The sequence below is a fragment of the Silene latifolia genome, chromosome 9, assembly GCF_048544455.1.
Source record: "Silene latifolia isolate original U9 population chromosome 9, ASM4854445v1, whole genome shotgun sequence".
NCBI classification, from domain to species: Eukaryota; Viridiplantae; Streptophyta; class Magnoliopsida; order Caryophyllales; family Caryophyllaceae; genus Silene; species Silene latifolia.
The window spans coordinates 117,324,835-117,342,385 of NC_133534.1; the positions used below are offsets into that span (position 1 = coordinate 117,324,835).

Consider the following 17,551-nt stretch of genomic DNA (forward strand, 5'->3'; position numbering starts at 1 on the left):
TACATATCAGTATAAAATAAAAGTCTAACTTGGTTCTTAAAAAATTTATCAGAATTATTTGGTTTCTAAAACAAAGAACTACGGAAAATATATACCCAAAAGTTATTGAACCACGCCTCTTTTTGTGCATCAGAAGCAAAAGTCCACGCTGTAGGAACTGGACCCACGAAATTGCTATCATAATATGATTCTACAACATTCTAATTGATATATTACACTAATTTAATCATCAAATTACTAAAATTCCCCATTTATACCTTCTACTATCAATTCCCCCAATTTCTACGGTTACAACAACATTAAATTGAATAGGAAGCAGAAAACATAACTTACAAAGTGAAATTGGCAAAGATTGAACAAGAATGATGCAAAATCCCCAAATATACCTTAATCTCCCCTTAACTAGGGTTTAAGAATGATTTTAGAGAATTTTAGAGTGATAAATGACGGCATGGAACTAATTAGAGAGTATTTATACTCATAAGGTAAATCCCGAAAACTGAACCGCGGATTTAATACTAGACCGGCGTACTCGGTCGAGTAGCTCAGTGTACTTGGTCAAGTACACCCCACTCGGTCGAGTGCTCCAGCCGCTCGACCGAGTGCATCCTATCCAGAACCTGAATAAGCCCAAACATACCCACTCAGTCCAACACTCGATCGAGTACTGGGCACTCGGTCGAGTACCGCCCTGTACTCAACCGAGTGCTTAGTACAAAACTCTTGAGTGTCATAATCTTCCCCCCTTAAAACGAACTTCGTCCCCGAAATTCACACCAAACCTGCACACAATACCTCCCATAACACCAAAGGTCTCAACCAATCCCAACCTAATGGTCAACGCACATGCCCGTCACGCAACCACGAGGGTTTGCAATAACAAAAGACTCAACTAGACATTCACCAAGACAAGTTATACAACTAAACAAGAAATTCATAAATTGACCCGTCCTACCCCCTTAAAAATAAGGTTACGACCTCGTAACCAAGCTTATACCTGATAAAAAAGATGTGGATAACGCTAGCTCTTTTATAGCATCCTCCGCTTCCCATGTCGCTTCCTCCACTTATGGTTTGACCACAACACCTTTAACAAAGTGTTCTTGCACCCGTACAAGAAAGAACATATGGAAGTAGTCGTCTCGCAAGTCCTAGGAATGTAGTCGTGTGCCAAGTAGGATCCTATCCTGTATTCTATGAAGTCTCACGACAGACAGATAGTACCACCAAGCGTCGTAGGAATGCGTAGCAATCTGATACTTGAGACTATCTGTTTATGCCTTTTTATTTCAGTAACTTCGTCTAAATCTATGTATTTTGCTGCTCATCATATTTTATTAGCATTTCAGCCTTTGGATTGAGCGGTTTTTATGAATTGGCTGTTGTAATGAGTGGGGTACAAACTATTACCCTTGTGATGGCTTTATGTATTAGTTTTAAGCTCAAACGACCTTCTGTAGACACGGAGTGTGAATAGCGTGTGTTCCTTTAGCTAGTGTATCGGAAAAGGATATAAATTAGAAGTGTTTTCGAATTATATGAGGCAACATTAGCAACACTAGGCTAACGTCAATTGTAAAGACAAATTCCCCTGTGATGCCCACTAATGGGTTACATATACGATTAACCAAATTAGGTAGGGTGCAATGCAACAACTAGTTAAATAAAAGAGTAATTACTCTCATTCGTTTTTTCTTATTTGAACTAAACGCACCCTAAATATAATAAAATAGGCTCTGTTCTTTTGGACTGAAACAGATCTGATCTGATCTGAACTAAACTGAACTTATAGGATCTGAACTGAACTTATAGGATCTGAACTAAACTGAACTTATTGGATCGAAACTGAACTTATAGGATCTGAACTGAACTTATAGGATCTGAGCTAAACTTATAGAATCTGAACTGAACTTACACGATCCGAATTTAAATTAACTTAAATTAATTTAACTTAATTATTATTGTTGTTGTTGTTGTTGTTGTTGTTGTTGTTGTTGTTATAAAACCGCAACTTTTATTATTCTTATTATTATTATTATTATTTTTTTTATAAAAAGGATGCGCGCAGCTTTCATTAAAAGAAAAATAAAAGTTTACATGAAATTGGTGGGGAGCCGAGAAACAAGCTGGGCTCCCACACCCTTAGCAACAGCAAAGCTAAGTCTAGTAAAAAGGTAAGCGGCCACCCGAGCCCCCGCATCCTGAGATACCGAGAATTTCTGGATCCGCTTGAGCAAGGCAACAGCATCCGACCCCAACTCCCCAAGTGATGAGAAAGAGAATGGAAGGAAATCATAACCCGCTGCCGCGCACAAATCCCCATACTTAGCACACTTACGCTGAGCAGCATCAGCAACAACCTGGCCAGGCACAAAATTCGTCATCCCAGTCTGAGTCAAAGGAGAAGACCCGGTCAAGTCAACGCACACATCACGCCCCCTGTCCCAAGAATAAAGCAGCAAATCCGCAGGACGAAGAGAACCCCCATGCCCGTCAACCAAACCAACATCAACCTCCTTTCCCACAGAAATACCAGATCTATAGCAGATGTCGAAAAGAGTGTCACGGACGAGGTTATGCCGATATTTAACGCCCACAATACCATTACAAGAAACAGCGTGGTCCCCAAAAACATGATCAGCAAAATCCTGAGAGCAAGCTGGACAGGGCCTAGAGACCGTGAATAACGGAACACCCAGACGATACCCAAGCACACTACGGTACGTCCTCCCGTTCATAGTCTGACCCAACCCCGAGATAGGAACCGCACGCAACCAATCAGAGGAGTGTGACCCCTGCTAAGACTGCCACAAAGCAAGCCGGCGAGGTGTCAAAGAGAAAACAGACTCTGAGGCAGCAGCAACCGTCGCGAAATAAATGTCTGCCTATTATTATTATTATTATTATTATTATTATTATTATTATTATTATTATTATTATTATTATTATTATTATTATTATTATTATTATTATTATTATTATTATTATTATTATTATTATTATTATTATACATGCAAACTTTTATTGAGATTAAACAAAAATTTTACAAGAAATTAGTGGGCAGCCAAGAGAGAACATTGATAAGAAATTATAGTCTAAAACACAAGGTAAGATAATAACATTTTTCCGCTTTATATAAATTGGTTTGTTCATACATTATACTACGGTTACATTACGATAAAAAATAATGAGAAGAGTGATAATTTTGTTTTAAAAATAATAATGTATATATGTATCAAATAATTAATAATGTCAAATGTTTTTGCGTCGGTTTTTAAAAATAAAACTCCGTATATAACTTTCCTAAACTGAATTTAATTTATAGGATCTGAACTGAACTTATAGAATCTGAACTGAACTGAACTGAACTGAACTTATAGGATCTGTACGGAACTTATAGAATCTGAACTGAACTGAACTTATAAAATCTGATCTGGATCTGAAGTGAACTTAAATTAAGTGACTTTAAATACAGAACAGAGCCATAGTCTTAAAAGTGGGCAAAAGAGAACCTTAAAATGCTTGGTGGCACCGGCATCCCATATACCAAATTACCAACAACCTTGTGGAGTCTGGACCCCTAAAATCGAACTCCAAATCTCCATATTTTCTGACCAACACAACACCTCTTTTGGCATAAACCTTCATTACCACCTTTCCCTCTCCTCTCTTCAACCCTTATTTCATTGCTTCACTAATTTATCCCTTAATTCCCTCATAACTATTCCCTATTATTTACACTAATTAGGGATTTGCAAAACGCCTTTTATTGCCTTTTTATTTTATTTGTTTTGTTTCACTAATCTTCTTGTTCTTTATCATTATTGTGGTTGTAATATATTTGTTGCTCTGATTTCTTGCTCAATTTTTGTAATTCATCGCATCGAAAGCTTCAGCAGCTCTTGTTTTCTTCTAAAGGTATACCATTTTTCTTATTTGTTTCTGTTTTTTTTTATTAAGGTGCTTAATTTTAATTTCATCAGATTGCTGATACTCTTAGGGTTTGTTGTTTGTGTATGATTCTGGATCAGAATGTTATGGAACAATTAATGACGATTGAAGGAGCTGCTCCGGCAGCGCCACCGCCACCGCCACCGCCAATGGCAACGCCAGCAGCAGCTGCTGCTGTTGATCCTAATTCTGTTGAGGTATATTTAGCAGTTATTGGATTAGTTAATCTCATTTTGAATTCCTTAATGCTTTGATTGTCTACGTTTATCTACGGTTTTATGTGACTGTTACCAACTTAAGGCGAGGTCTGTAGATTGTTCATTCAACTAACATCTTTTGCCCTGCAATGAATCAATTCCAGAGCATCCTGCCCTAATCTGCTGCATCCATTATCAACATTAGTCCATAAAAAAATTACGCAGAGAATTGATTGATTTAGGGGTTAATTAATACACGATAAATGTCTTAAAAAATAATTATGGCCTATAAACAAAATTTATACAGAGAGAACTTAAATCTCACCCTCGGTCTTCAAACAATAATGTGTGCTTTTAGACTAATAACTAGGAGTAATCAGCTTTGAAATCAAATTAGAGGTGACCTGACTTTCAACCTTTTTGGGTACAGCGTTGTGAGTAAGAAGGCCAATGCTGATTAATGGTGATTTTAGCCTTTGTGATAAAAAGTGTCTCAGATTGGTAATGGTGGAACATCTCATTCTGGAAGTTAGATATGAGTGTAATTTACTTTGCCTTGTATTGTTGCTGTGTTTATACTTCCAATTTTCGCCTTTTTGGTACACAACCCATGTTGTGAGGAAATAGGTATGAGTGGGAGTGTTTGCAGGTGCACGGTTTCCTCTACTTGTCTATAAATACTAGGAGCTTGTATGGACGCATTGTGTTTTGTGTAGTGTCGTTCGTACGACACTATTGCATACAAAATCTTAAAAGTTTGACCATCAGTTAATCTAAAATGAGGATCTTATTAAGTATTCTAACTCAGAGTCCCATATGTCTGAAGTTATGTCAAAAATAGTTAGATCCTGCAGATTCGTATTTGATGAATAAGTCTCTTTTTCTACTAGAGCTGTTTATTGATCCTTTTAGTCTTTTACTCGGAAAGGGATTAAAGAGTGGATGTCCAGATGTCTGACTTTGATACTTGTTTCTTTCATGGGGTTTCTTAATCTCCAATTCTTAGCTGTTATTTGGAGTAGGTACTCTGGACGGAGTACTTGTTATGGTGATAGACACAAGTTCATTTTGTGATTGGTAGTACCTTGTGGTGATGTACTATTGACTTTTTTTTTTCTCATCACATTTTTTTTAAAATCTAGACATATCAACCTGGGTTGAGCCAAGGATATACATATCCATACTATCCCCCAGGAAGTGTTTCTACGCCTGCTTCATGGCCCACACACGGAGGGGATCATTCAGGTATCGAGAACGGAAGTCTTCAAAATTACAGCTACCAATATCATCAACAACCGGCAAGTAGTGTCCAGGATGGTACAGCTGTCGCTTCCCTTAGCTCTACATCAGCAGCTCTGGGAACTGATAATGCATCACACTTGTACACAAACTATGCAACATACCCAACTTCCACCAATCAATATGGTTATGTGAGTGCTGAATACTCCAATTACTATACTGGTTACCAACAGCAGCCTAACCAACAACACTCACAAGCTCAGGGAGCCTATCAAAATTCAGGTTCTCCTTATCAGCCTATTTCCTCATTTCAGAATAGCGGGTCTTATGCTGCGCCTACAAGTTATACAAGCACTTACTACAATCCTGGTGATTATCAGACAACTGGAGCTTACACTGGAAGCAGTTACAGCAGCCAGACCAACACTTGGAGTCAAGGGAATTATACAAATTATACGCCACAGTATGCAAGTTACAGCCACGAATCAAGTAGTACTTACAGTTCTAGTACTGCTGCTGCAGCAACCGATTATCAGCAGCAGTATAAGCAATGGGCAGATTATTATAGTAGTCAGACGGAAGTCACTTGTGCTCCAGGAACAGAAACCACTGCAGTTACCAATACAGCTACCATGTCAAGTGCAGCTCCTGGAGTTTCTGCTGGGTACACAACGCCTGTGAGCCTGCCACAGCCATCCTACACTACAACTTGGAAATCCGAGCCCAGTCCTGCAGTGCCTTCAACACAGGTGTTTTTTTTTGGAATTCTGAGTTACTTGATGTAGGCTATTGCTTTCTCTGTTTTGATGGACTTCGTTATACGTTCTGTTTATTGGAGTGCTGATATGTGTGAAAGATTGCTGTTTAGGATTGTTAGTCATTGTTCTTTGGCTGTTCTTGGAATGAAATTATTATTAGCATCTTGGTATCAAACTGTTTGAGCATCTTCTTGTCTTTTTGCAGTTTGGTAGGCTAGTATATATATGGACCATACCAATTGTTCTATGAAACCTGCTTTTGTATATTTCTGCTTTTACGGTGAAAGATAGCCATATGATGTGGGTACTGTTACTTTGTTATCAGGTGCAGAATCTTGTGAATTGTTTCTATTCCGTTTTTTCAGAAAAGTTTAGGCCCTGTTCCCGTTTTTTCATGAGAACTACATTGTGGTAATATTTTTTTTCGTTTACCACATATAGCGTCTAAATAGTGGTGTTTTGGCGTCTTGTTAGACTGGCAGTACAGTGGGTCTATATGATGATTACTGGAAACATGCACCTCAAGCTTACCCAAATCAGCATGTTACTAGTTCTTCTCCCAGTTTCCAGAAGCCCTTAGATTTGCACCTTACATATCCTAGTGGTCAGGATCAGCAACAAACTGCTATACCTCAGGTACCCAGTACTCAGTATATGGAAGTGCAACAGGCTCATCAGCAATCATTGGAAGCCCTTCCTCCAACAGAATTATATCGGGTAAGCAATCTGCAGATTCCAACAAATCCAAGAATCGTTTCAAATTTGAATTTGGGTACCTCGAAACCTGTGAAGGATACTTCCATGTCAAGTGTAACAGCAAAACCAGCCTATGTTAGTGTCTCATTGCCAAATCAGAACATCAAGACTCCACCTACTTCTGCCTCTGATTCTAGCGTTAAGGTACTGCTGTTTCTCTGCATTTATCTGCATATATGTCTTGGTTTTGTAGAATCCTGTGCACAAGTGAACAACTTTGTATTCTTACATAATTTTGAGTTTTAAAATATTCGAGGTCTCTTGATCATTGAGCTTTTCCTGAAAATTCACTGTCCCCGTCACTTCTGCAGCCTGGAGTATTCCCAGCTGCACTTCGAGGTTATGTAGAGAGGGCTTTGGCTCGCTGTAAGGACGAAAAACAAAGGGCTGCTTGTCAGGAAGTCATGAAGGAAGTGAGTTGTATGCTTGCTTACAAGTTCTTTATTACTCGTTATGTTACTCCTAGTAGTAGGCCTGATTGTTGTAGCAGGATAAATTTATACACAATATCATACGCACAGGCCTACACCCCTCTCTTTCTCTTGGTTTCTGTTGACGTATTGAAAGAGCTAGAATAAATATCAGTTGGTGTAAAATGTGTACATGGGTTTGGAGAAAGTTCCATAGAAAATAATTGTGTGTATATTTGTCATTATGTCTGAGATTTTCAGTATCATACGCACAGGCCTACCTAGTGTATTTGTTACTTGTTGGTATCTTATTGGCATTTGTGATTCCATGCTCTCCTTGGCTATTTTAGATAGTGAGACGAGGTTGAAGGGATGTTTTTATTAATTCAATGCTGCGATAGTTGAAGCTGTCTTATGTATAATTTAAATTAGTTTGTATTATGTTTCTGAATAGTAGCAAAATTTAACGGTTTAGTTCCATCAGATTCTGATATTTAAATGTCTCAGATAATCACCAAAGCTACTGATGATGGAACTCTTCACTCCCGAGATTGGGATACACAACCTCTCTTTCCATTACCTGACACAAGCACTGTGAATAATGAGTATGTCTCTTTTCTTTCTTGGATATGCTGTTTGCTAGTTGGACCGTTTTCTACCTTAGGGATAAATAAATATTGTTACTCTCGTTTCAACTGGAAAACGTGGATCCTAATTTTTTTTTGGACTAAGCTTTTGTTGTTGCTGTCTCAACTGGAACGTAGTTTACGGTGTGTACTAGTTTTTGACAGACGTAAATGCTATTTGTATTTCCATCCTTTATTTTATTTTCTTTTATTTTAATTGTTATTCGGAACTGATGTATGAGGCACTTTGAGCAACATTCGCTGCATTTGAAACCAGGGTTGCCTATACTGTGCAGTGTGCATCCACTGCGTATCTCGTATTAGTATGTGCTGGTTTGCAGTTTTTCTGTGTTGCAAATTAAGCAAATAGGGAAAGGAGTAACAGGAGCATAAAACATGCCAACAGTTCCACCAACAATTTCTAACTATTGCTTCATCTTGTAGAACAAGAATTTCTTTTCTATTATCCATGGCTACTTAATATTTTGCAGCTGTTTGTCTGATAAACTGAAATTCTGCCTATTGCTTGTTGCACGACGTATGTGAATGAGAGACAATATAAATTCAGCAGCAATTCTTGAAATGTTAAAATTGAGCATAAGTTCACCTTTGATGTTATGTAGTCCAGCACTTCTTTGTCTCGCTTTATAGAGTTTTTTCTGCCTTGTCTTTTTTTAGCATGGATAGCTGGGTTAACAATCTCATGCCTTCTCATTGATTTTAGTATGTGATTCTGTTTCTAAATTGTCGACTTTGTCTGCAATATTTTGTAAATAGATCCTCTTTTTTCAGTTTCACTCCGTTGTTTCCTTGAATCATTCTTGAATTTTAATCTGTAAACTTTTTCTGTTGGTGGGATCTGTTTGCCTTCTTCACTCTATTAAGGGGAGTGAGATAATTGATTTCTACAAAATGACAACCAAGTTAAATATGACCAACTAGGATTACAGGACACCATCCAGGGATGGTCAATGGACGACCAAGTTACCCTTGCAAAGGTTATTTGAAGCTAACTATAAAAAATGTGCTTGTTTAAATCTTCAATTGCTTTGGTTCTTGCAGACAAAGTGCATCACCATTCACGTCATTGTCTATGTTTAAAAGAAGCCCTAGTAGACGCACTAAAAGTCGGTGGGAGCCTTTGCCTGAGGAGAAACTAGTGGAGAAACCATCATCTACCTATCAAGATTCTGTCAAACAAGGGGGATGGGCTCCTTATAATGGAAGAGATCTAAAGGTATGTTAGTAGCATGGTCCTCTAGGCTCATCTAATATCATTTTTAACTGTCTTTTCCTACGCATTAAGTTATAATATCATCAGCGTTTATTCCCTTTCGCTCTAAAAACTGGAAAGAGATACATGTTGGTAATAGATTGTTGATTATATACAACCTCCATCCCATTTTCATTGTCCTTATTTGACTTTATGATCAACCAATTTAACTAATTCAACTTTGATCATTAATTTCTCCAAGCATATGTAGAATTACAATCCTTAGTTTAAAAAAGCGCCTAGGCGCGAGGCGAGGGTAGGCGATGATGCTAGGGCATTACAGCAACTAGGCGAGCGCCTCAAGGTGATGCGCTATGCGCAAAAAGGCGCGCCTTTTTAACTGGAGGCGCTGACAAGCTTTGTTTCATAAATAGTCACATGTCAAGCACATGACCCTAACTCCTTTTTAATAAAGTTTTATTTTATTACAAAATAACACTCTTTTAACCCTAGTTTTTTACAACCCGATCAGCTGTTTACTTCTTTCAACTTTCTACTGCAAGTTACTCTTCTTCAACCTCCGCTTCTCTTCCATCTCCATCTCCATCTCTGCTTCTCTTTTCACATTTTTTTAAAAATTCTCTTGCTTTTACTGCTGTTATTAAGCAGCTGTTTCCTTTCTTATAATTTCACTTCCCCCTCTTCTTTTCTTCTTGCTTATATACATGTTAATTCTTCTACTGACTTCCTCTACTTCCTCTACTGACTTCCTCTACTGCTGCCGCTGCTTGTAATTCTAATTGCTCTCTTATCTTTTCAGTTTTTAACTTCTAGAGTAGTTTGCCTTTATGTTTTTGCCTTATGTGCTGTTTTGGATATAATGGTTAATTAGCTTAAGTGCAAGTGTTTAACGCTTAATTTAACGAATGATATGTGATATAGAACATAATATTTTCTTCCCTTTAATATATTTATGATGTGAATCTATGTTTTTTTAGTGATGCTTAGTGTGTAGAATTAGAATAGAGGCTCATAAAAAAAAAAGATGCGCCTCGCGTTCAAAAGGTGTGCGCATTCGCCTTGCGCCTCATCGCTTTGACCCCTCATCGCCTCGGTGCGCCTCCTCAAACTAAGTTGCAATGTAAATTTGTCACCATTAATGTATGAAAAACTACCACTTGCGTATTTTTGTATCATCATTCTTGAAATTTTTCTAGGTATTGTTAATGCAATACCACCACCCAATGATACACGGCTTGGAGTTTGGACCCCTGTTCCCCAAACCAGGCTGGCCGTAACGAATTGGAGGTCGTTTGTGGGCTAGGTCGCGGTATTTTGTGGCCTAGACTGATCAGATCCATGAACTATGTTGCTCTAAGACCCACTAACTTGGCTCGCCAGAGAAGGAGCTAGTATGGTGGGGTTGGTGATTGTAGGGGGAGATGAAAGAGTGGGGGGAGGAGTTCAAAATAACATCTTTTTTCATCGAAAAAATCAACGGCTACAATTTAGTTCTAGAATGTGAATACTGCACCACCTCTTTGTCCTCATTTGACTTTTTGACCAACCAATTTAACTTTGACCATTAATTTCTTCAAGTATTTATAGAAATACAATTTAAAACTCGTCACATTTAATATATGCACAAGCAACTATATAATAATTTTGAAAAAGTTGTAGATATTGTATATTGCGAGAGTATCGATTATATTTGACAGTTTGATCTCCAAATTCAATGGGGACTATATAAATTGGATACATAGTTGCTCTTTCATGGACAAACTTTACTCTTCCGTGGACTTTTTATCATTTGTTTTCCGTGCCTTACCCTTCCCCAAAAAACAAAATAAACAAATTCTCTCTATTTCTATTCCTCAAAATTAGTCAAATCGGACAAATTAATCAATTATGTACTCATGTCGATACAGCATATACTACTCATTCGCATTTCTATACAAAATTATGGCCAAATAATCCCCATTTGTTGCGTTAGTAGCCCTCCCACATCTTGCTTCAGTTATTTATTTGCTCTCGTTCTTCTCAGAAACATAAGGCTTTAATATGCTCACTGATTGTTTGTTGCCTTGTTGGAGTATCACAAGATGTTTGCTTCCCTTTTCCTATTTTGTATCCTAAGTATGATTATTGAAAACGAAAATAACCACAAGATCGAATTAATTGAATTAAAATCCAAAATTTTTAGAAATGAAGAACCCTAATTAACTTAGGCATTTCCCGAAATGAAGAACCCAGATTATGCGTTATCAAATGTTGAGTGCGACTGTTCCAGTTAGGGATGTCAACAGAATCCAGATCATGCCCATCTTGCCCAGATCCTGCCCAGATCCTGAGATCCAGATCCTACGGAGCGGATATGGATCGCCATATTTAAGATCCAGTGGATAAGGATATGGATATGGATCGTATGGTCGAGATTCAGATCCTACCCTTAGATCCATTTTTATTTCATTTTCTTAAAAAATAAGTTCAGCTAAACAAATAGTAAAATTATATGCTTTGTTCTTTTAATTTTTTTCATAAATCAAACCATGATTTTTTCTGATTAACATTTTTTGGTTAAAAAAGATACTTTTTTAGTATTATTGTAATTTCATAAGACTTTATTTTTATGTTTTTAGAACTTTAGCTTTATTATTAGTATCTAATAAAGTAAACTAGTATGTTACGTCGTAGTAAAATACAAGAAATAATATTTTCATATTTTAAGAGGGATGTTTCTTTTATTATCAAAAGGATATGGATATATCCTGATCCAATCCAGATCCTGCGGATCCGGATATGGATATGGGAATTTCAGATCCTCTAAATATGGATCGGATCTGGATCTTATAAGATCCTATCCAGATCCTACCCATTGCCATCCCTAGTTCCAGTGCAGGTGGCCTGGTAGTATCCTCGGTGCAGGGAGGGGAGGCTGGTGGGAGGCTGGTGGTTTGGACAGAGTTGGATTGTAATTTGAGAGAATTTGTACAAATTGGGAAATGAGGGCCTAAAAATGAGAAGGGTACAATAGTCATTTATGTCCATGATTGAGTAAATCATGTCCATGAATGAGCATGACCCATTGGATATAGGGAGTTGATTTCAGTCTAAAAAGAGAAGGCTCTGTGACTCTGTTCCTTAATACACCGGCCTTCTCATTCTCTCACATGTGTAGATCTAACGCTCATTGTCCACGTCCTTGTAGTTCTTAGCTTTGAATATGTTTGCAATCTTGCATATCTTCGATTTGTCGCTAAACTTGTTCAGTTGTTTGTCCAGTCTTCCACTAATCAGTTTTAGCAACCTCATATACAGTTTCATGGTGGAAATGCTGAGAGAAAGGATGTTAGTTTCAGCAAATTTTCTACGGTGGAGCGCAGCAGTGCTGGTAAAAGTGCCAATAGGCCTGCCAAGAGACGCCGCTTTGGTAGTGATATTAATGTTGCTGAAAATGGTGAAGCCTCTAGTGATAGCGACAAGGAGCAAAGTTTAACAGCATACTACTCAGCAGCAGCAACACTAGCTGACTCACCAGAGGAAAGAAAGAGACGTGAGAACCGCTCTAAGCGTTTTGAGAAAGGGAATAGTCAAAAGGCAGAAAATCGTTTTAGGCCAAAGAACGCCGGTGCAAGAAATTTGTATGCTAGGAGGGCTACAGCATTGGTTCTTAACAAAACTTCTGAAGATGGGGGTTCTAGAGCTGTTGAAGACATTGATTGGGATGCTCTTACTGTTAAAGGGACTTGCCAAGACATTGAAAAACGCTATCTGAGGCTTACTTCTGCTCCTGATCCATCTACTGTAATTTCTTTTATTACACTCAAAATGTCTCCTTGTTCTTTTATGTATCCCGGTGGTGGGATTGGTTATCAATTAGCAATGACTTTTTTCCTCACGTAATAGGTTAGACCACAGGAAGTTCTTGAAAGAGCATTGCTTATGGTTAAGAACTCAGAGAAAAATTACCTTTACAAATGTGACCAGTTGAAATCAATTCGTCAGGATTTAACTGTGCAGAGGATACGCAATGAGCTGACTGTTCAGGTATGTTAGTGTTATGTTTTCTGCACCTTTTAGGTTAATCTTGTGGTGGTCACACTTGTTTTTAATATTAGTATGTATAGTTTTATGTTGGGACTAAGGCTTTGTTTTTTTATAATAAATGGAACAGTTTTTGAATTTCACATTAGCATTTGATTGTTAAAACTTGACGCTTCTATTTGAAAATTCTGTACTGATGTAACTTGATATAACTTGCTCTGATCAATTGTTTTTTTTGTCGCCGTTGTATTTCTTTTTGATGCTGTTCCAGGTCTATGAAACTCATGCCCGCCTTTCCCTCGAGTATGGTGACTTGCCAGAATTTAATCAGGTTGGTCTCGCTGCATAGGACTGTGTTGCTAGCAGTAGTTTCTATTTTTGTTTGGCCTTTTTTCCACATCTCAAATAACTGAGCATGTGGCATGGTTTGATGAATCAAGAATTTTGATTTGGCTCCTTTTCTAGTTAGTATTATGAGTACTAAATAAAGGTTTTCATCCAGGGTTGTGAGAAGTGATTATTGATTTTGTTTTTTTAATAATTAAACTTTGGCAGAGGATTGATTATCTGATATAGCTTTTTTTCTTGCCTTGATTATAGTGCTTGTCGCAGCTGAAATCCTTGTATAGTGAAGGAAATGCAGGCTGTCAAATGGAATTTTCTGCGTATCACTTACTTTCTGTTATCTTGCATTCCAACAATAGGAGAGAGTTGATATCATCAATGTCAAGGTCCGCTTTCTCTCTGTGCATGTGCTTTTAAATTACATGGAGACAGCTTTTGTTTTATTGACTTGTATCATTGCTGTAATTTGAACCACTTATTTTGATTGTTTTCCCCAACGGATTTTCAACTGGTGTGGTGTATGGAATACTATTTTTTTGTCAACGATAAGAATGCAAGCGTGATCGAATTGCAGATAAGTGATAGTGAGGTTTTGGCCACTAGGCACTAGTCGACACAAGATTCTACGTGGAAAGGCTCATAAATGTGTAGTGTAGATCACAACTTACGAGTACAAACACTAGTACACTATATTTTATTTATGATTCATTGACTTCTACAATACATTGTGTATGGAGTAAAATAGAAGTCAGGTTAGGAGTGATTTGTTTACCATCAGATATTCACATCTGAAAGAGGTTAATTTGATTGTTCAAGACTGTTTATATAGGAGGCATATTTAATGTCTACAACTTGAAACTATAAGAGGCAAGTGTAACATACATTCCTGAGATAAAAGACAATATAAACAGGCGAGTAAAGAAAAATGCAGGAAAATAGAAGCTTGAAGGGAAAATCCTTAGGTATTGATGCACTAGTGCAGAGGTCAAATCAATTTCATTTTGCTCTTCTTGCACTTGAAACATGCCACTTGAATGCCTGCTCTATTGTCTTTTGAAATACTTTCAAATCGACGCCCCTCCTGTTTCATGACAATTTTTTATTAAAGCACGATTGTATATTATCCTTTATTTTGACATTGGAAGTTTGAGGGGAAGTAAGCAGTATGTCTAAGCAGGGGTCTACTGGGTAAGTAACTGCGGCCTATTTGAACACTCAAGTAGGAAACCACCACTTTACGGTAATGTCCCCTAGGACCACAGTTTGGATCCCCCCCCCCCCCCCACCAACCACCACCACCATCATCACACACACACACATATATTATACTGGCGTTGCGCCTCATTTGACATCCAAAAAAAAAAATACTGAACGTATTAAACAAAAAATGCTTATTCTTACGAATATCATATAGTTAACTGTATAATTATAAAAATTAAGGATATATGTTTATACCTAAAATTAAAGAAAATAAACATATCTAGAAAGACGTTAATCTGACCCGTTTCTGACCCTTACCCGACTTGAAACCCGTACAAACCCGATCCTCACGAACCCATATATTACAAACCCGAAGTAGACCCGACTCCTATTTTACCCGAATTCGAAATGACCAAATCTGTAACCCGTCCGACCGACCGTTTGACAGGTCTAAGAACAGATCTTCCCGGTCCAAAGAAAAGTTGAATAGGTAATCAAACCAGGAAGGTTCTCTGTCTTTGTCATTGTTTTATACATGTAAAATTGTACAAGGACGACAACCATCTCCTAGTTCTTTATAGTTCATGTAATTGATGAATGTTTTGTTCTCCTTTTAGTATTATAAAATTGTCTTGGTCAGATCTTTTGTGGTTGAACGGTTGAGAAGTAATATATGTTACATAGAAATGCTTCCTAATATGGAGTTGATCTTAGCAGCACGGAATGAACACCTCCTCTCATATTGGGGTTTCTAGCGATGTTTAAGCTTCATTTACCAAGTTATTTGGTATTGAACTGTGGTTCCTTTACTACGATTTGCAGGTTATCTGTTGAAGCTAGAAGCCATGAAGCAGTTAAGCATGCACTCTCAGTTAGGGCATCTGTTACTTCAGGAAACTATGTCCTATTCTTCAGACTATACAAAACGGCACCTAACCTTAATACTTGCCTAATGGGTATGTGCTGTAAATTCATGTAATTGTCCAATGTCTGATTATTATTTCAAAGGTGAATGACATGGGTATTGTGACACAGATCTTTGCGTGGAGAAGATACGATTCGAGGCTGTGCAATGCATGTCGCGTGCATATCGTCCATCTATTCCTATTTCATTTATTGCTCAGGTTTTGGGCTTCAGCAATGCGCTTGAAGATGGAGATGCTGATGAAAAGGATGTAGAAGGTTGTGACGAATGCACTGAATGGTTAAGATCACATGGTGCTTGTCTTATTCCAGATAGTAATGGAGAATTGGTGCTTGATTCGAAGGTATGACGACATTCCGATTTCTTGGATTTGGTCAGTTAGACTGCTTTCTGTATTTGTAGTGTCATCTAGATCGAAAGCTGGCAAATATAGACTCAACTTGGAAACAGGATACGGATCTGGATATTAAGTGAGTAGGTTAGGTTAGGACTTTATGATCCATATTAAGTAATTGAGTTGACACGAACCCGACTTGAATGTTGAGGTCTCTCAACATGAATTTGACTCAAAAGTTTAGGTCTGGCTATGCAAATTTGACACAGCAATAAAATTAGGTTGTAACCAGATTTAACATAATCACTTACCCCGGGCATAGAATTTTGCTTATTTGTACTGCAATTTTCAGAATTAAATTAAATGGGTTAAAATGCCGGCTGTTGAATGAGCAAAACTTGACAGAACTATGCGAAAAAAAGTAGGCTGTGTTGCCTCCTGTTCAGGTAGAGTGATTGATCCTTTCACATGCGACATGATCACATTACCGATACGACCTGATAAAGCGCCCATTCCCATCAATCTAAATTGTTTTTGGTTATTTAGTGTCAGTTTCTGATGCTTTTGGACTTCTATAAGTTGGCAGTCAGACTTTCTGATTCCTTCACTGTGCCTATGATGATCCTCTGTTTTACTTATCGTCTACTATATTCTCCAGGCATCTTCGACTAGTCTATACATGCCCGAACCTGAAGATGCCGTGGCTCATGGAGATGCCAATCTTGACGTGAATGATTTTTTCACACGAACAGCTTCATGATTGTCTACTTGATAATTAAAATGTAAGATGCATTATAGAACCTCGTGAGAAAGGAGCCTGTGGACAGTGTAATGGTAGGGTTGGGGTTTACTGGCACTAATTATACATCAGTTTTGGATTGTAGGAAATGCAAGATTTGGTGTGATTAGCTTTGTAGAATTACAGATGCCGTTGTAGTTACTGTTCGTCAATACCCGTTTCTAGATGTGGGTAGATCTAGGTTGTAACTGTAAAACATCACTTCATTTTTTCACAATAAATCGTATAATATAAAGCAAAGCAAATAAGTTGGTTATCATTTCATTTTATTTTTCTGTTCGTTAGTTTTGTTCACCACCACTCCATTCTGCCACCACTGGAAACAAAGCAACCTTTGGCATCAGACAATTTGGGGCAGTAAGTGGTGAGGGGGTGACGCATGGACGGTATATGGCTTCGCAAATTTTTCGAAATGCTTCATATTTTATTGAAGACCTTTCAGAATTTTCGAAATACCCTTTTCTATTCTTGAATTCAGACCATTTCTTGGATATATGTGAGTAGTATTTTATGCAAATGGTATGAATTCAAAGCAGTGGCGAGAGTATGAATTATTATACACATAAGCTCAATTAGATTTTGGTATGTCTGGACATTGCTCTTATACAACTGGTAATATAATCCGTTTTTTCCACTGTCCATGAAAGAGCAACTATGTTATTATATGACTGTCATTAGAAGGTAGGAACATTTTTTTTTTTTTTTTTTTTTTTTTTTTTGACAGCCGTAAAGAAAGTGTTTACATAGAGCACCT

At 37.7% G+C, this 17,551-nt stretch overlaps 1 protein-coding gene across 4 annotated transcripts; it reads left to right on the forward strand.

Annotated features, from left to right (window-relative positions):
* Positions 1-3,524: 3,524 nt before the first annotated feature.
* On the forward strand, positions 3,525-17,056 carry LOC141600028 (SAC3 family protein A). 4 transcript variants are annotated; one of them, XM_074420185.1, is made up of 15 exons: positions 3,525-3,918; positions 4,032-4,148; positions 5,291-6,136; positions 6,620-6,862; positions 6,938-7,045; positions 7,213-7,314; positions 7,819-7,916; positions 9,000-9,174; positions 12,454-12,954; positions 13,057-13,197; positions 13,466-13,525; positions 13,795-13,925; positions 15,562-15,695; positions 15,775-16,007; positions 16,657-17,056. In XM_074420185.1, exons 2-15 carry the CDS (start codon positions 4,038-4,040, stop codon positions 16,756-16,758), a joined length of 2,985 nt encoding a protein of 994 aa, XP_074276286.1. In that variant the 5' UTR covers positions 3,525-3,918; positions 4,032-4,037; the 3' UTR covers positions 16,759-17,056. The 4 variants fall into 4 exon arrangements, with proteins under 4 accessions (XP_074276286.1, XP_074276287.1, XP_074276284.1 ...); XM_074420186.1 differs by having other exon boundaries at positions 12,469-12,954; XM_074420183.1 differs by having other exon boundaries at positions 6,620-7,045.
* Positions 17,057-17,551: the final 495 nt, after the last annotated feature.

Excerpts from the sequence above, each read along its gene's own strand:
- LOC141600028 (XM_074420183.1), top strand. The coding sequence starts at position 4,038 with ATGGAACAATTAATGACGATTGAAGGAGCTGCTCCGGCAGCGCCACCG. Across the intron at positions 7,046-7,212 it reads CCTCTGATTCTAGCGTTAAG|CCTGGAGTATTCCCAGCTGC; the intron begins GTACTGCTGTTT and ends TCACTTCTGCAG. Across the intron at positions 7,917-8,999 it reads ACAAGCACTGTGAATAATGA|ACAAAGTGCATCACCATTCA; the intron begins GTATGTCTCTTT and ends TGGTTCTTGCAG.